Genomic DNA, 13,747 nt, shown 5'->3' on the forward strand with positions numbered 1-13,747 from the left:
AGAGCAACACGTTTCAAGCTGGGCGTCAACATCACCTCAACCACCTGCGTCTCCTCCCATCTTCCTTTCCTTCACGAGATCTGAAGAAGACCAGGCGTCCGAGCTGTGAATGCACAAGCAGGAGGAGGATGTTAGATTGACATGCAGAGTGTGGAGTTCAGGGAGTTTTGCTGTGAAACAAAAAGAGCAGGTTTCATCAGCGTGAAGAAGCAGGAAAGATTCACAACCAGACAATAATAAATCCATCAGACTATCACCTGGACTTCTGAGGACAAAAAGGGATGAACTGGAGGATGTACACCAGCATCGGCCTGAGAACGGAAACAAAACAAGAATCCAAAAACTAGACCAGAGATGACAGGAAGAGAGAGATTCAGCTCTGCTACGCACAGCCACAGATAGATGTTCACTTAATAAAACGCATAAACAAAAATAACCTCATCAAAAGTGAGCAACTGCCAGAGAGTTATCTTACTTTACAAGGATGATTTTGCACCACCGGAGCTTGCATTTTGTCTAACGTAGAGAGAAAGAGCAACATCAAAATCTTTCTTTGATGTCAACTTCTGCTGCCACTTGCTGCAAGTAAGTTTTCGCACCGATATTATTATCGGTGTGAATCGGTTCTTGCCTTGACTCTTCTTTTCGGGGTGAGGTGGATCTGCCGTGGGGGGCAGCTGACAGCCATCCAAGACGCCGCGAGCCGTACTCCGCGTGAAGAATGCCCAGCCGCGCTTGGCCAAGCCGGCCGACCCGGGCCCGACGGCGGGCCTCTACATGGAAAGATCGCAGAGCCGCATCAGCCTGTCAGCGTCCTTCGAGGCCCTCGCCATCTACTTCCCCTGCATGAACTCCTTTGATGAGGATGACGGGGGTGAGTGGGAATGACACACATACAACCACACAAAGATTGATGGAGCCATACATAAAACATAGCACACAATGTTATTTGCCACCTGTCTGCTGGAAAACTCATGTTTCCATCCACACGTCAGGCAGTGTGTTATGTAAATCTGTTATGGCTCCGAGGACGGTCTCATTCAGTAAATCACCTTCCAACATGTGCATGTTCTGTAATGTTGATGTTTACTACTGTATTTGTCTTGACTGATTTGTCCAATATCCAAAGTTCACATTTGTATTCATGTTATATGTTCCATGTATCCAGTGATCCAGTGGTTTGAATCAAGGCACATTGTTATATTCTGTACGTTGTGCACAATCTGTGTAAAAAATGACACTAACAATTATCGGCTGACAGAAAATGGATCGTCTACAGTTATGATAATCGATCCATCGTTTTAGTCATTTATCAAGCAAAAATACCAAACACTCTCTTGGTCCAGCTGCTCACCTGTGATGGTTTGTTGCTTTTCTCTATTTTAGTTTGGTATTTGTACTGTTGGTTGGACAAAACAACCTTAAGATGTCACATTGGGCTCTGGGAGATTGTGATGACCGTTGTTCACTTTTCTGGTATTATTATAGAGTAAATGGTTCATCTATTATTTGAAAAGATAATAGATTTATTAAATGATAGTGAAAATATTTGCTAACGTTGATAATACGTCTCATGGCAGATGGTTGAATGGCAGATGTCCACTTAGCTGTGGCACACAAAATGAAATGCATCACACTGCATGTGAGTCCAATATATACTGTATCTGTTGCACGCTGACATACAAAACATACAAAAAAGTGATTTTATCCTCTGAAATGTCACTTGGAAAACTCATTGAATAACACACAATCTATAAAAATCAGCCTCAAGTGTTCATTTCACATTAGTTATTTACAATAAACCTGTCTTCTGAGACAAAGAGACCTGAGCAGACTCTAATGTCCACAGTGTGATACGTTGTGGTGGGTTTTGTCCACTGACTACTCAAATATTTCCTTCAAAAGCATGTGTCATGCGTGGGATTTAAATTGAGCTTTGGCTTAAATTGAAAAATAGCACAGATTTTATTGTATTTCCTTTCAGAATCAGATCATCTCAGTGCCTTTAATCCCATAAATCAAGTCAGTTCAAACTATAGTAAAATTAGACTAAGATTGATGTGTGTCGTGTATGTGTGCGCACGGACGTGTGTGTTTGTGTGTGTGCGAGGGTGTGTGTGCACACCTGCGTGGTTATGTCAGGTTTTCCATGATGAGATTGTCGGTAGGATCAAGTCTTTCCTCAAATCTGATGCATCAGATGATGTAATTCATTTTACTCTGAACCGGTATTATTGCGACATTACATTACTCCCGATTTCCTGTTGTCATACTAATCCTGTCTGGAAAACTGTAGTACTGGATTCTCTTTCCCAAGTAAAGGAAAGAAGAAAAGTATACTGTATGTATATAAAAGTATCTATGTAGGTCACAGGGTTCCTGCTTAAAGCAGCAGAAAACACATTTAACACAATGTCATGATAGATTATCAACTGACATTTTTAATGATATTACACAAATTGCTAGAAAACAATAAAACAATTGGTAATGGTTTACTTTAAGTCCCTTTATTTTGTTGTTAAAGTTGTAAAAAATGAGCTGATTCCTGCTGTATCTCTTACCTGCTGTGGTGTAAATTCTCACCTCGCTGCAGTGATGTAGAAGTGTACTGCAGGGGGTGTGTCAGTACACTGTGACATCACTGCCGGGTTTGGTTACAGTTCACACTGACTTTTAAAAGACATAATTTAAAAGAAACTATGAGAAAACTGAGTTATAGAGGCTAGTGCATCAAAGACGTGCGAGAACATCTAACACGGTCACGCCAAGGCGCCCCTACAGCATGTTCACTGCTGGTCAGTTGATTCTGGTCATGTGATTAATTGCAGTCTTTTGCTCCTCTAGACTACAACATCAACTGAGATGTGTTATGCCTTATTAGCTAAGGATATTTTTTACTGTGATTTTAAGACCTAAGCTGCTGGTGCTTCACCAACATTGTCATAATAACAGTATAAAAAAACTCGAGAGAAGAAACGGCCGCAGCATGGTCAGCAGTTTCTCAGTTGGAAAATGTTGATACAGCTGGGACATGACCAAATAGTCTGCTTGGCTGAAACCACCTGTTGTAATTATTTACATCACAGTCATTTTCAATCCAAGACAGTCAAACCAAACCATTCGCCCAGAGATCTTGCTCACCCCTTACACCTACGCCAACGAATCGCCTTTGAGCGATCCGATTTTCAATGAGACACAAAGCTGGAAAAGGGAAGAATTTGAGAAGCACTTTAAGTGATTGCGATCTGTTTTTCAGTCAGTAGAGTTGACAAATTGACGTATGTTAACAGATTATTTGTCCTGAACTGTCATTGGGCAGCGTGGCCTGTCATGATCACAGATAACACTGCTGTGCACAGGACTAAAATCACCTTTAATCACCCTGGTGAAAGTCAATATTTTACCTGTGCCAGTAAAGCTAATCTCCTCTAACATTGTGGACTTAGTGTCCTCAGGGTTAAGGTGCTCCTAAACCACAGGTCAACAGCTCCGTAATCTTTCGATTTCACTGCCTTTTATACGTGTTGTCCTTTGTGTGCTCTGGTGGCCTGGGAGTAAAGGCGCCGACCATGACTGAACAGAAACCTCCTGGATCGCATCCGGCCGGAGACCTTTCATTTTTTGTCCCCTCTACTGCACTTACAGTATATATATATATATTTAACACATTTCCTGGAAAACTGGATCCCAATGATGTTTGGGCATCTAACAGGGAAACCACACAGGACGCACACACACAGATATGAAAGCAGTGTGTGAGGTAATCAGAGCGGAGCGGCAGGCCGTGGTTTGTGGTTCTCAGTCTAATTAAATGCTAATATGGCTTCTGATTGTGGCTGACTGCAGCTAAATAGAGGCCTGATTGCGGGTTAATTCTCTCTCTCTCTCCTTTTTCATTCCAATGTCTCTCTGTCAAGCTTTCTCTCTCTCTCAGCCCCCTTTTCTCTCTGCGGTTTAAAAGTCCTGTTTGCAGGTTAACTCTGCCTTGCCACCTTAAATTGTCTTTTAATTGTTTCCCCTCTTGTTTCCTCTCCTTTCCCGCTCCCCTCCCTCTCTTTGTTTCATTTCTCCACTCGCTCACTTCAGTTCAGTTTAATTCAAATATGTTTCGCTGACAGGACGGGAAGGAAGTCTGTTCTCACAGCAACAAAACCTCAAGTGGAGTAATGATAAGGTAGAACAGAAGATGATGTGATGGTGTGGACACGTTGCTGCAGGTACAGGTGTGATCCAGGAAGTCCAACTTGAGTCATAGATACATGAGTTTGAAGGCTTATCAGAAACCTAAATATTGCTCAGTGGTTTATAATAATAATAAGAGAGAATTTTACATTTTATCACATTGACACTATATCCTCTGTAGAGGTATGCGCACATTTGATTGGCCAAAACAGTGTGCTGCGTTGCGACACACGTTTATCCAATTGTTTTGCAGAACGAATGTGGCCTAATTTGTGGCGCAAATCTACAAGAACGTGGCAGGTGAACTAAATCTGTCCAGGTCAGCTGAGTTCCATGTTTACATGAAATCTGTCTTTAACTTTCAGCCTCTCAATTTCAACTTCATTAGGAAGTTTTTCCTCGCCACAAAGTGCTTGCTCATGGTGGGAACTGTTGGGTCTCTGTAATAACATTATAAAGAGTCGGTCTAGACCTGCTACCTGACCTCTATTTGTAAAGTGTCATGAGATGACGTTTGTTGTGATTTGGCGCTATATAAATAAAACTGAATTGAATTGAATTGAAATTACATTGACAGATAAGTTGTAAGCAGTAATATAATGAGTAGTCGGGGGGGGGGGGGGGGGCAGTTTTTTAGGTACACAATAAATCATACCTCACTGCAAGCTATGACAGTGTTTTGAAGCAAATTTAAAAACAAGATCATATGAACAAAATCTTTTCAGAAAGCAGTGATGGGGAAAAAAAAAGACGCCCAAAAAAGGGTTCAGTTCAACCTGCAAATATCAGTAAAGTAGATTAAGGTAGATTTCAATGGTTTATAGGTTTAGCCTTAGCTTTTAAGACAAGATTTGTCTTCTTAATTAGTAGACTCCATTACTTTCTGTTAGGTGGAGCTAATAAACTGACAACTAGCAATGAATTAAAATTGTAAAGACCTATGTCCACCTTAAAAGGTAAGTGACCTTTAAGTCCCTTTAAATCAAAAGGTATGTGAGGTGTAGCTGGTTTTACTCCTCACTGTCTCCCCGGCAGAAAAAATAAAACATAAATCCAAACCTCTCCTCACGTCTCTCTCTTTGACCTAAATTACAGTTTGCTGTTTTTCCTCTCTGTTCTCATGTCTCACCAGGTGATCAGCAGACAGAACACACACACACACACACACACACACCCACTTATGTATGTGTTATCTAGCAGCTCAGGTGTCAGATTTCACCGCTCTTGGTGACAGACTGACAGCTGAGCTGATTCTCCTGCATTACAGAGTAAATGTAAAACATGAAAAATTAAATGTTCACTCATCATCGATCGGCCCATTTCATTACCTGTCTGACGTCCAACATCCGTTCGTCCTAAAGGAACTCCCCCCCCCTAAAAGTCACAATGTTTACAGTAATGTAATGTATTACAGAAGTTTCTCACTGCCCCTCAGATTTTCTCATCTTCTACTTCAGGTCATTTTTCCCTCATTTCCTAGAAGTCCTAGAAGCGTTTACTTTTTGCTTTCAGCTGTGGTTTTCACATGAAAGGGGAGAAAGGGATGTGAACAACACAGTCAGAAGTTTCCAGTTCACCAATACGATCCGTGGGTGCAGAGATGGACTTCTTCCTGTATGATTTCTAAATGTTGGTGCAAAATGACAACCCTAAAGAGAAGTGTTTCACATCGCTAATGCTGGAATCGGTACAGTAAAAACACTAATGCTAGAGTGGAATTTTACTCCATTAAAAGTTCATTCAAATTGTTACTTATGCTCCTTTCATACACAGTGTTTATATTAGACAGATGACTCACGTTAATCTCCGGTTGGTAGAATTCACTGCTAAACTTCGGTATCCTGTTCCCCAAAGCTGGTCAGCGTCCGACTCACTGAGCCGACTCTCTCTAGGCAGTATAAGCAAATGCTAGCGGGGCCATGGTACTGTAGGATTGTTTGTACAGTGCGTTATACTATTCATGTAGACTATTCAAGTATTTTTAATCAAAATTGTATCTACATACTTGAGTACATTTTTTGATATACTTTGCACCTTTGTAAATTACTTTTTCAACAATCAAATTCTAGAAATAACTCAAAATTATTAATAACGACTAAACTACTACAAGCTACTGTGCAGTGAAGAGAAAGCAAAGGTACATCGCCAAAAGCTATTTTGGAGAATAATGTTGAAGTGTTTTAGGGAGGATTTTTCTCCGGCTTGCTCTTGTTCATTCAGATCTGCCCATTAATCAGGTGGAGAAAAAATCTCTAATATAGAAACTGAACAGACGCTGCTGCTGCTACTCAGGGAAACTAATTGAGTCTATATTTCTTTGTGTGAGAGTGTGTGCTGCTGTAATTCTCTGCTTGTAGGGACCAAATGTTCTCACAAGAAGAGAGAAATGACGGAAATCTTCCAAAGTGAGGATTTTGTTTGACCCCTCATTTCCTTAAGCAGCTAATTTTGGACAAAATCTTGTGTTAATGGTGAAGATTGGAACTACGATTACATTTATGTTGAAGGTAAGGTCATACTTTATAGGTTTATGTTATGTCTGTGTATGTTTGAGTGTTTTTCTGTGTGCATGATATTAGAGAAAAGTTTAAACTCCCTCTTTAGTTCAAGAACTTGTGAATGAGAGTGTCAGTGTGTGATGTATTAGCATGCATCAGGTATTATGGCGTCATATAGCTGCTAAGGTAATGAGATGTCACTTATTGTGGGAGGATCTGGAACATTAGCCTTCAACGAATCAGAGGACAAATGGGAAAAGAGCGATGGGAAGAGAGAGAGAGAGAGAGGAAAGCTAATAGAGAGGAAGAGACAGGAGGATGGAGGGACAAATGTAAGCAGAGTTGGGACTGATGGATGTTGGAGCAGAGCTGGAGGGAGTAAAGAAAGAAAGGAGGATGACGCAAAGGAGGGGGGATGAGTGGAAAGAGGCAGGTAGGAATAGATATGGAGAGAAGAAAGCAGCATCAATCACACATCGACCAGGGGTCACATGCATGGAGGGGGAGATGGAGGGACCAAAAGGAAGGAGAGAAGAGTGATAGAGGTGAAAGAACAGCACGGGGAGGGAGGGAGGAAGTGAGAATTGAAAAATGAACATGGCTCAGTTGGTCTCTTCTCCCCTCCTAGCTCGTTACCCTTGTCTTTTATCCTCTCTTTCCTTCCTCTTGAATCTCCCCTCTTTTTTCTCTCACCCCCTCCTCTCCTTCCCTTCATTGTGTCTTTGTATCATCACGCCATCTCTCTGTCTACATCCCTGTTGAAAAGTCACATGAGGGCCAAGCACAAGAAGGACGAAATGAGAGACGAAGGAAACACGCGCGAAAGGTTTCCAAGTCTGACGTAAATCTTAAGACATCATGAAGTTGTGTTTTAATGAAAGAAATTTAATGTAAGGAATGTGGTGAAAAGATTTCTACCTGCTGCGGCTACAATAATGTATAGTACCAGAAATGAGGCAGAAAGATGCAAAGGAGCCGATGTCACGGATATGAGTTATGAGATATGAGAGGAGAAAGAACGGAGAAAAGGGGAGAACGAGAAGAGGAGAGGGGTCTCTGGTGTGCTTCTGAGCTGGAGAGATGACCCAGAAAAGTCAGGATTACAAAATGGACTGCCTGGAAAGGAGGTCTATTCTATAGGGAGGAGGAGGAGGAGGAGGAGGAGGAGGTGAAGGCTGCAGGTGTTCATTTGTTATCCTGAGCAGTACGGGAGCAGGGAAGGTGTTCTTCAGTGTGTTGTAGTCTAATGCAGGAATAATGGCTGGAGTTGTTGTTTCAACATAGCGTTTCTCACCAGGATGGAGAAAAGCTGCACCAGGCAGCGGTGCACATCAGCAGCGCCACATGTTCAGGGGAGAGGTCTGATGAATTACAGTTTCATTACCCGGGGTTTATAATGTAACATGACGTCAGACAAACAAAGAAGTAAAGAGCCGAGAGAGGACAAAGATTTCATGCGGCCCCGCTCGCTGCTGTGTAGGAGACAGTTTGGATTTCACTCTGAAGGCTCTTCAGACTGAACTCAAAGCTCTCTTTTCGCTTTATTAGTGTGAAATTGACTTCTGGAGTGTTTTTGCAGTGTGTGTTTATTCGGTCTTCACAGGTCAGAAATTGTGGACCTGATCTGAAACCTGTATGCTGTACAGACTGTAGAGCCTCCTGAGCCAAATTGTGATTTGTAATATTGGGCTATATAAATAAAATTGACTTGGCTTGACCCTGATAATGAGAGAAGAGCAACACCGGCAGCAGCATGATATCCCACCACTTAAAGAGCAGCAATACTTGTCGCCGTTTTTCTTGTGCTTTACTGCTCTCGCTCAAAAGATCGATTTTTCTCCTGTGATGAAGATGCTGCACGAGAACACACGAGATGAGATCCAAATAGAGGTTCAGAGCAGGAGGCAAGGGTTTGTGGATGGAGGAGGATGCAAGGAGGGAGAGAGGCGGAAATTGAAAGAATGGTCAGAAGACAGAAAAGAAGAGGTCTGAATGATGCACTTCTAACAGGAAAGGCCGTCCTGACAGGCTGCATTGTGCCAGACTGAGAGCAGGAAGTCAACTTGTCATGTGGGCTTCAAGTGGAGACAAAGCCACATGAGACGAGCTCTGCGATGCCTCTTCAAACATACCGTTACATAATGAATGAGAGTGTGATTTCATTCTTAATGTCGCAGCCGGTTAACAGCCGTGCATTGTGTGGCGGTGACAGGAAATCACTGAGAGGCAATTTGAATGTGTTGATCCGCCGAGCTTTAACTGCCACCTCCCATTGTCCCTGATGACAGGTTAAATCCTCCCCTCCTGCTCCGGCAGCTTGTAAATTGTTCTGATACGAGTGTCTATTAGTAATAAAATATAAATATTAGCTAAGAGCAGAAAAGGCCTGTTTTTTTCCCCCATATATAGCTTTCACTTTGACCTCCCCTCCAATTCTTCCCCCCTCATCTGTACTCTCCTTTCTAATAATCTCCTCTTTCCTTCTCCCATCTTCCTCTCGAACAGATCTTCCTCACGCGCCTGTTTATTTTTCTGTCTTTCCACTCCTCCTCTATGTCTCTCCTCCAGTCATTCATCTTTTCCTCAGCCTCTCCCACTGTGCCCCTCCTCTTCAGTCTTCACCCATCATCACCCTCTCTCTTTTCTCTCCTTTCCCTTCTTCTTCTGCTGTGGCCTGCCTCTTCTGCTCCCTCTATATGTTCTGGGTTACACTCAAACCTTTCAAAACTTCAAGGAAAACTACGGTTTATAGCATCATGGGTTTAAACACAGGTGGAACTAACAACGTTAACGATGTCTCTGTTGTATTCAAGCAACAGACAGGACTCAATGACTTTTTTCAACATTTAAGACAAAACACAATCTTTCTTGAATCTTAAAGGAATAATTTGGAAAATGCACTTATGTGCTTTCTGGTGGACAGTTAGAAGACGATTGATACCACTCTTGTAACTGTCCATTAAAATGAATTAGATTAGCTTGGCTCTGTCCAAAGGTAACAAAATCTGCGACCAGCATCTCTGAAGCTCACACATTTGTTTAAATCATACAAAAAGCAAAGTGTAAAAACTTAAATTTGCTGGGCTATTTCTTGGTCTGGCACAGGAGTCTCCGCTGGTTGCCAGGCAACTGCCCAGAGCCAAAAAAATAGTTCGGCACACAACCCAACGGCTGATCATTTTCTTTGTTGTAATTTTTACACTTACACAGGCAATATATAAAGTGTTAATTAGTGAGCTTGAGACGTGCTGAGCCAGGCTAGCTGTTTTCCCCTGTTTCAAGTCTTTATGCTACGCTAAGCTAACCGGCTGTTAGCTTTCTTTTTATCGGACAGATATGAGAGTGGTATCGATATTCTCATCTAACTCTCCACCACAAAATGAAGTGTATTTTTCAAAATGTGCAACTTTTGCTTTAACTAAGTGTGTTTAGTGGTGATGGGACACAGGACGTGAAGTCCAATCTGCAGTGTCAGAGTCCTGTGCTCTGTACGCCCAATCATCAGCCTCAGCCTCCTCACTGTGACTATTTGTGCTTTATAAAGATGTGTCTTTGTCAGTGTATAAATGTAGTTTGTAAGAGATAGGGCTGAATTCACTTATGAAATTTGAGTTTCTCACATATGCATATGCTTTCTGATGCACTTACTTTGTGCTCAAAGCCGTGACAGCAACAAGACGGTGTATAGTAGCTCACCGCCACACCTTTCCTCCACCTCCTGTTTCACTGGTGAAATCAAAGAGAGTGAATACACATCTCTCAACTTTAATGTTTGTTTAGGATTCCCTATTTCAGGTGAGAACACTGAAGATGAACATATGATACACTTAAAGTGAATCTTTAATATCAGCAGTAATAAAAAAAATGGTCCTCTCTTTGGTGTCATGTTGCGAATTAGATTAAATTATAAATATGGAAAAGCTTTAATCAAATTAGGTTTGTGTAATTATGTGATGTGGTTATCAGGTATTACTGTATTGATGAATTTGCTTACATCACACTTCTGATACCCTTTGATGAACCTCAAGTTAGAGAATCATCAGATATTTCTCCTCTTTGCCGCACTGTTGCTAAGTAATTGAATGTGAAGATGCACATTAGCTCTAATTTAATTTTCTGTGTAATTTCTTGATGTGATTATCGTGTACAAAAGTGCATTAACACTTGCAACAGAGTTACAAGATCTCTAACGACACCTGCACGCTGCAGATAACATTCCCCTTAGCTTCAGTGTGTTAATTAAATGAATGTGAGGACATACAGAATCGCTGCAAAGGTGTTTTTATGGTGAGGCATAAAGCTGCGCTGACTGAACCGAGGGGCGAGCAGTAAAAGAAGCACTTTTCTCCACATGCAGCACTTTATAGCTGACTGCTGCCTCATGCAGTCATTATCTGGCAATATGCTATTTGTTGCTCACTGTGCTTATGAGTGTTTGGGGGGGGGGGGCGTTGGAGAGCACAGGGTTTGCCATCGTTACTTAAAGATACACTCACTGATTTTGTTTCTGTTCTTAATAGTGTCATCACATTTTCTCTCAGGTCAATGTTGATATTTCAAACTTTCCCACAGGTCAGTGTAGTTTCAGTGATTAGGGAGTGTGTGGGTCTCTGTGTGTAAAACTGAAGACACGGATTCCAAAATTGGTCGTTTTAGAAAGAAGTTGTTATTGACATGCAGTAACAAGAATCACCAAGAATTTTACAATCTAGACATAATGGGTCTTATTTTCATGTCAATCATTTTGCCACAGCAGGTGTAGACGTTTCATTTCAATCCAACATGTTTGTTGTTTGGACTCTGAAATGGGACTGCTACAAACTTTACAGCAACGCATTCCACAAAATTTACGACACCGAAACCAAAAAAATTAATTATCAAGAATCACAGCCAAAGCAACACGACGTGTTGTCATCTGATGCGATACAATTTTAAACCGCAACAGCTGTTAGGCCGTCAGAGTGTGTAAATCACTCCGAGGGAGGGTGGATAAGGTGGCTCAACTAAATTAACTTTGAGAAGAACTTCAGTGATGGTTATTGCTTGTAAAAAAGGAAATTTCCTTTTAAGGCCAAAGTACTGAACATTGTATTACTAACATCTTCTGGAGAAGGTGTCCTTAGTGTCAGTACGAAACCATTTTATTACAGTTTTTTACTTTGCTTCAGGAGCTCTTTTGGAGCCCTTTTCTAATTTCATAGAGTCTTTTCATTTCCAAAAGTCCATGCTCAGACATTTTCCTCATTTTAAGAAGTCCTTGTCGGAGCCTCTTCTTCCATCTTGGACCAGTTATTCCTCCCTGCTGCCCTGCAGTCTCAATGCAGACCTTGGCGGGAACAAATCACCACAGTGCCAGCTATAATAGATGATAGAGGACCGTGTGTGTGTGTGTGTGTGTGTGTGTGTTCTTGGTCAAAGATCCAGCCAAAATCATGTTAAATTTATTTCACTGGAAGCACCAACAGAATTGGTCCCCCTTAAAGTGATTTGCTCTTCCTGCAGCAACACGGTAAAACTGTCCAGCCATTTCTCCCAAGTAGAAGAGGAAGAATGAGGACACAGAAGATTGGGTTTTGTATCCAATTAATATGTTTCATCAAGCTCACTTAGGTTAAGTCTTTGTGTTCAGGTCTGGTACATGAAGCCTATGTTAGCATGACGACTGAAAGCAGGAGGAAACTGTTAGCGTAGCTCTGTCAAAGCTGCCTTCCAACAACTGAAAGCTGTCTATTCACTTCACTATTCGTCGGTTGGTCTGTCTGCTGTGTCTAAGTACAGCCTCATAGAGCTGCTAGCGTGGCTGTAGACTTGTAAATGAGACCAACTTCACCGACAACGTCTGGGTTCAGTAATCTCATGTATCGTCCCAGGAGTCCTTCCCTCGTGGTGAAGTTGCTGACTTTTGAAACTAGGTCAGTGTTGGATGAATTGCTAACTCGACCGTTAGCTAAATACATGTAAAAAGAACAGGTTAGGTTGAAAATTCAGTTAAATGCTGAGCGTGACGTAACTTCTCGACTGCATTACTTTGTTATTAACTACCTAATTAAGACGCTGTTGGCTAAGTAGTGAGAGAACACAGTTTATTTCATGGGGTCTCGTCTGTCTCACAATGAATATAAATATCAGTGTTATTGTAATTCTCTGGAAAATGGCTTGTCAGTTTGTTGTACTGCTTCAGCCGCACAGTACTTTGTGCTGTTTTTACTGTTTGGAGGAGCAGAAATATGTGATGTTTCCTTTTTTCCTCCCTTTTATTATCACACTTCAGTGATGCTGTCAGCCTCTCATTTGATCTATTTCTATCTTTCTCTCTTCCTTCTCTCTTTTGTTTCTGTTGCTCACACTGTCGCTCTTTTCTTCTCTTACGTGTCTTGACTGATAATTTTTTCCAGAGTTCCTCCTTCTATTTCTCTCTCTCTCTTCTCTCTGTCCATTTCTGGTTGTTTCTCTATCAGCGTATAACCCCCCTTTCACCAAATGTATCAAGGGTTGTTCTACAAACACGATAAAATACATTAAATATCAAATTTCAATCAATCAAGTTTATTTGTCACATGTAATCACATAAGGTACAATCACAGACCACGACCTCCCGGCGAATTTAAATCAAAGCAATAAAAAGGAACCAATTTGTATGGAAATGATATGCACTGGAGATATTTAAGCCTGTGTAAGTAAATAATGTATAAACATCTTGACGTCAGCATCCTCAGATCCTCCCTGCTGCCACTGAAGGAGGTGTCAGGGAGGGGAGTAGATGTCCTCACGGTGTTACGAATTCATGGCTGCATCACAACCTGTGGATCATCCAGATTTTTACCCTTTAAGTGTTTAGCTGACTTAATACAGAGTTGCTAAAGTAGATTAAAAGCGCTTTAAGAAATTTATTACCTCTATCAACCTCCATTGGTGATCAGCAGGATGCAACAACATAGATAAAACCTATGCAGTCCTGTTTAAGACTTTCTATTTTATTTTAAATGATAAAAACGTAGACTGACAATGGACTATTGGAGAGATCGCCATGAAATTTGCACATGATATTCATGGTGCCCAGAGGATGA

General features: G+C 41.4%; 1 protein-coding gene across 4 annotated transcripts in view; it reads left to right on the top strand.

The window, feature by feature from the left end:
• The first annotated feature begins 777 nt into the window (after positions 1–777).
• The window catches only part of rims4 (regulating synaptic membrane exocytosis 4), a 37,601-nt gene continuing 24,631 nt past the window's right edge, over positions 778–13,747 (top strand). For 3 of the 4 annotated variants that reach the window (XM_070902994.1, XM_070902992.1, XM_070902990.1), the window contains exon 1: positions 778–874. In XM_070902994.1, coding sequence (XP_070759095.1) covers positions 778–874 — 97 coding nt within the window. Of the gene's footprint in view, positions 879–13,747 lie in introns of all 4 variants that reach the window. The other variant, XM_070902991.1, reaches the window with a different exon arrangement.

The sequence above is a fragment of the Enoplosus armatus genome, chromosome 3 (genome assembly GCF_043641665.1).
Source record: "Enoplosus armatus isolate fEnoArm2 chromosome 3, fEnoArm2.hap1, whole genome shotgun sequence".
NCBI lineage: Eukaryota > Metazoa > Chordata > Actinopteri > Centrarchiformes > Enoplosidae > Enoplosus > Enoplosus armatus.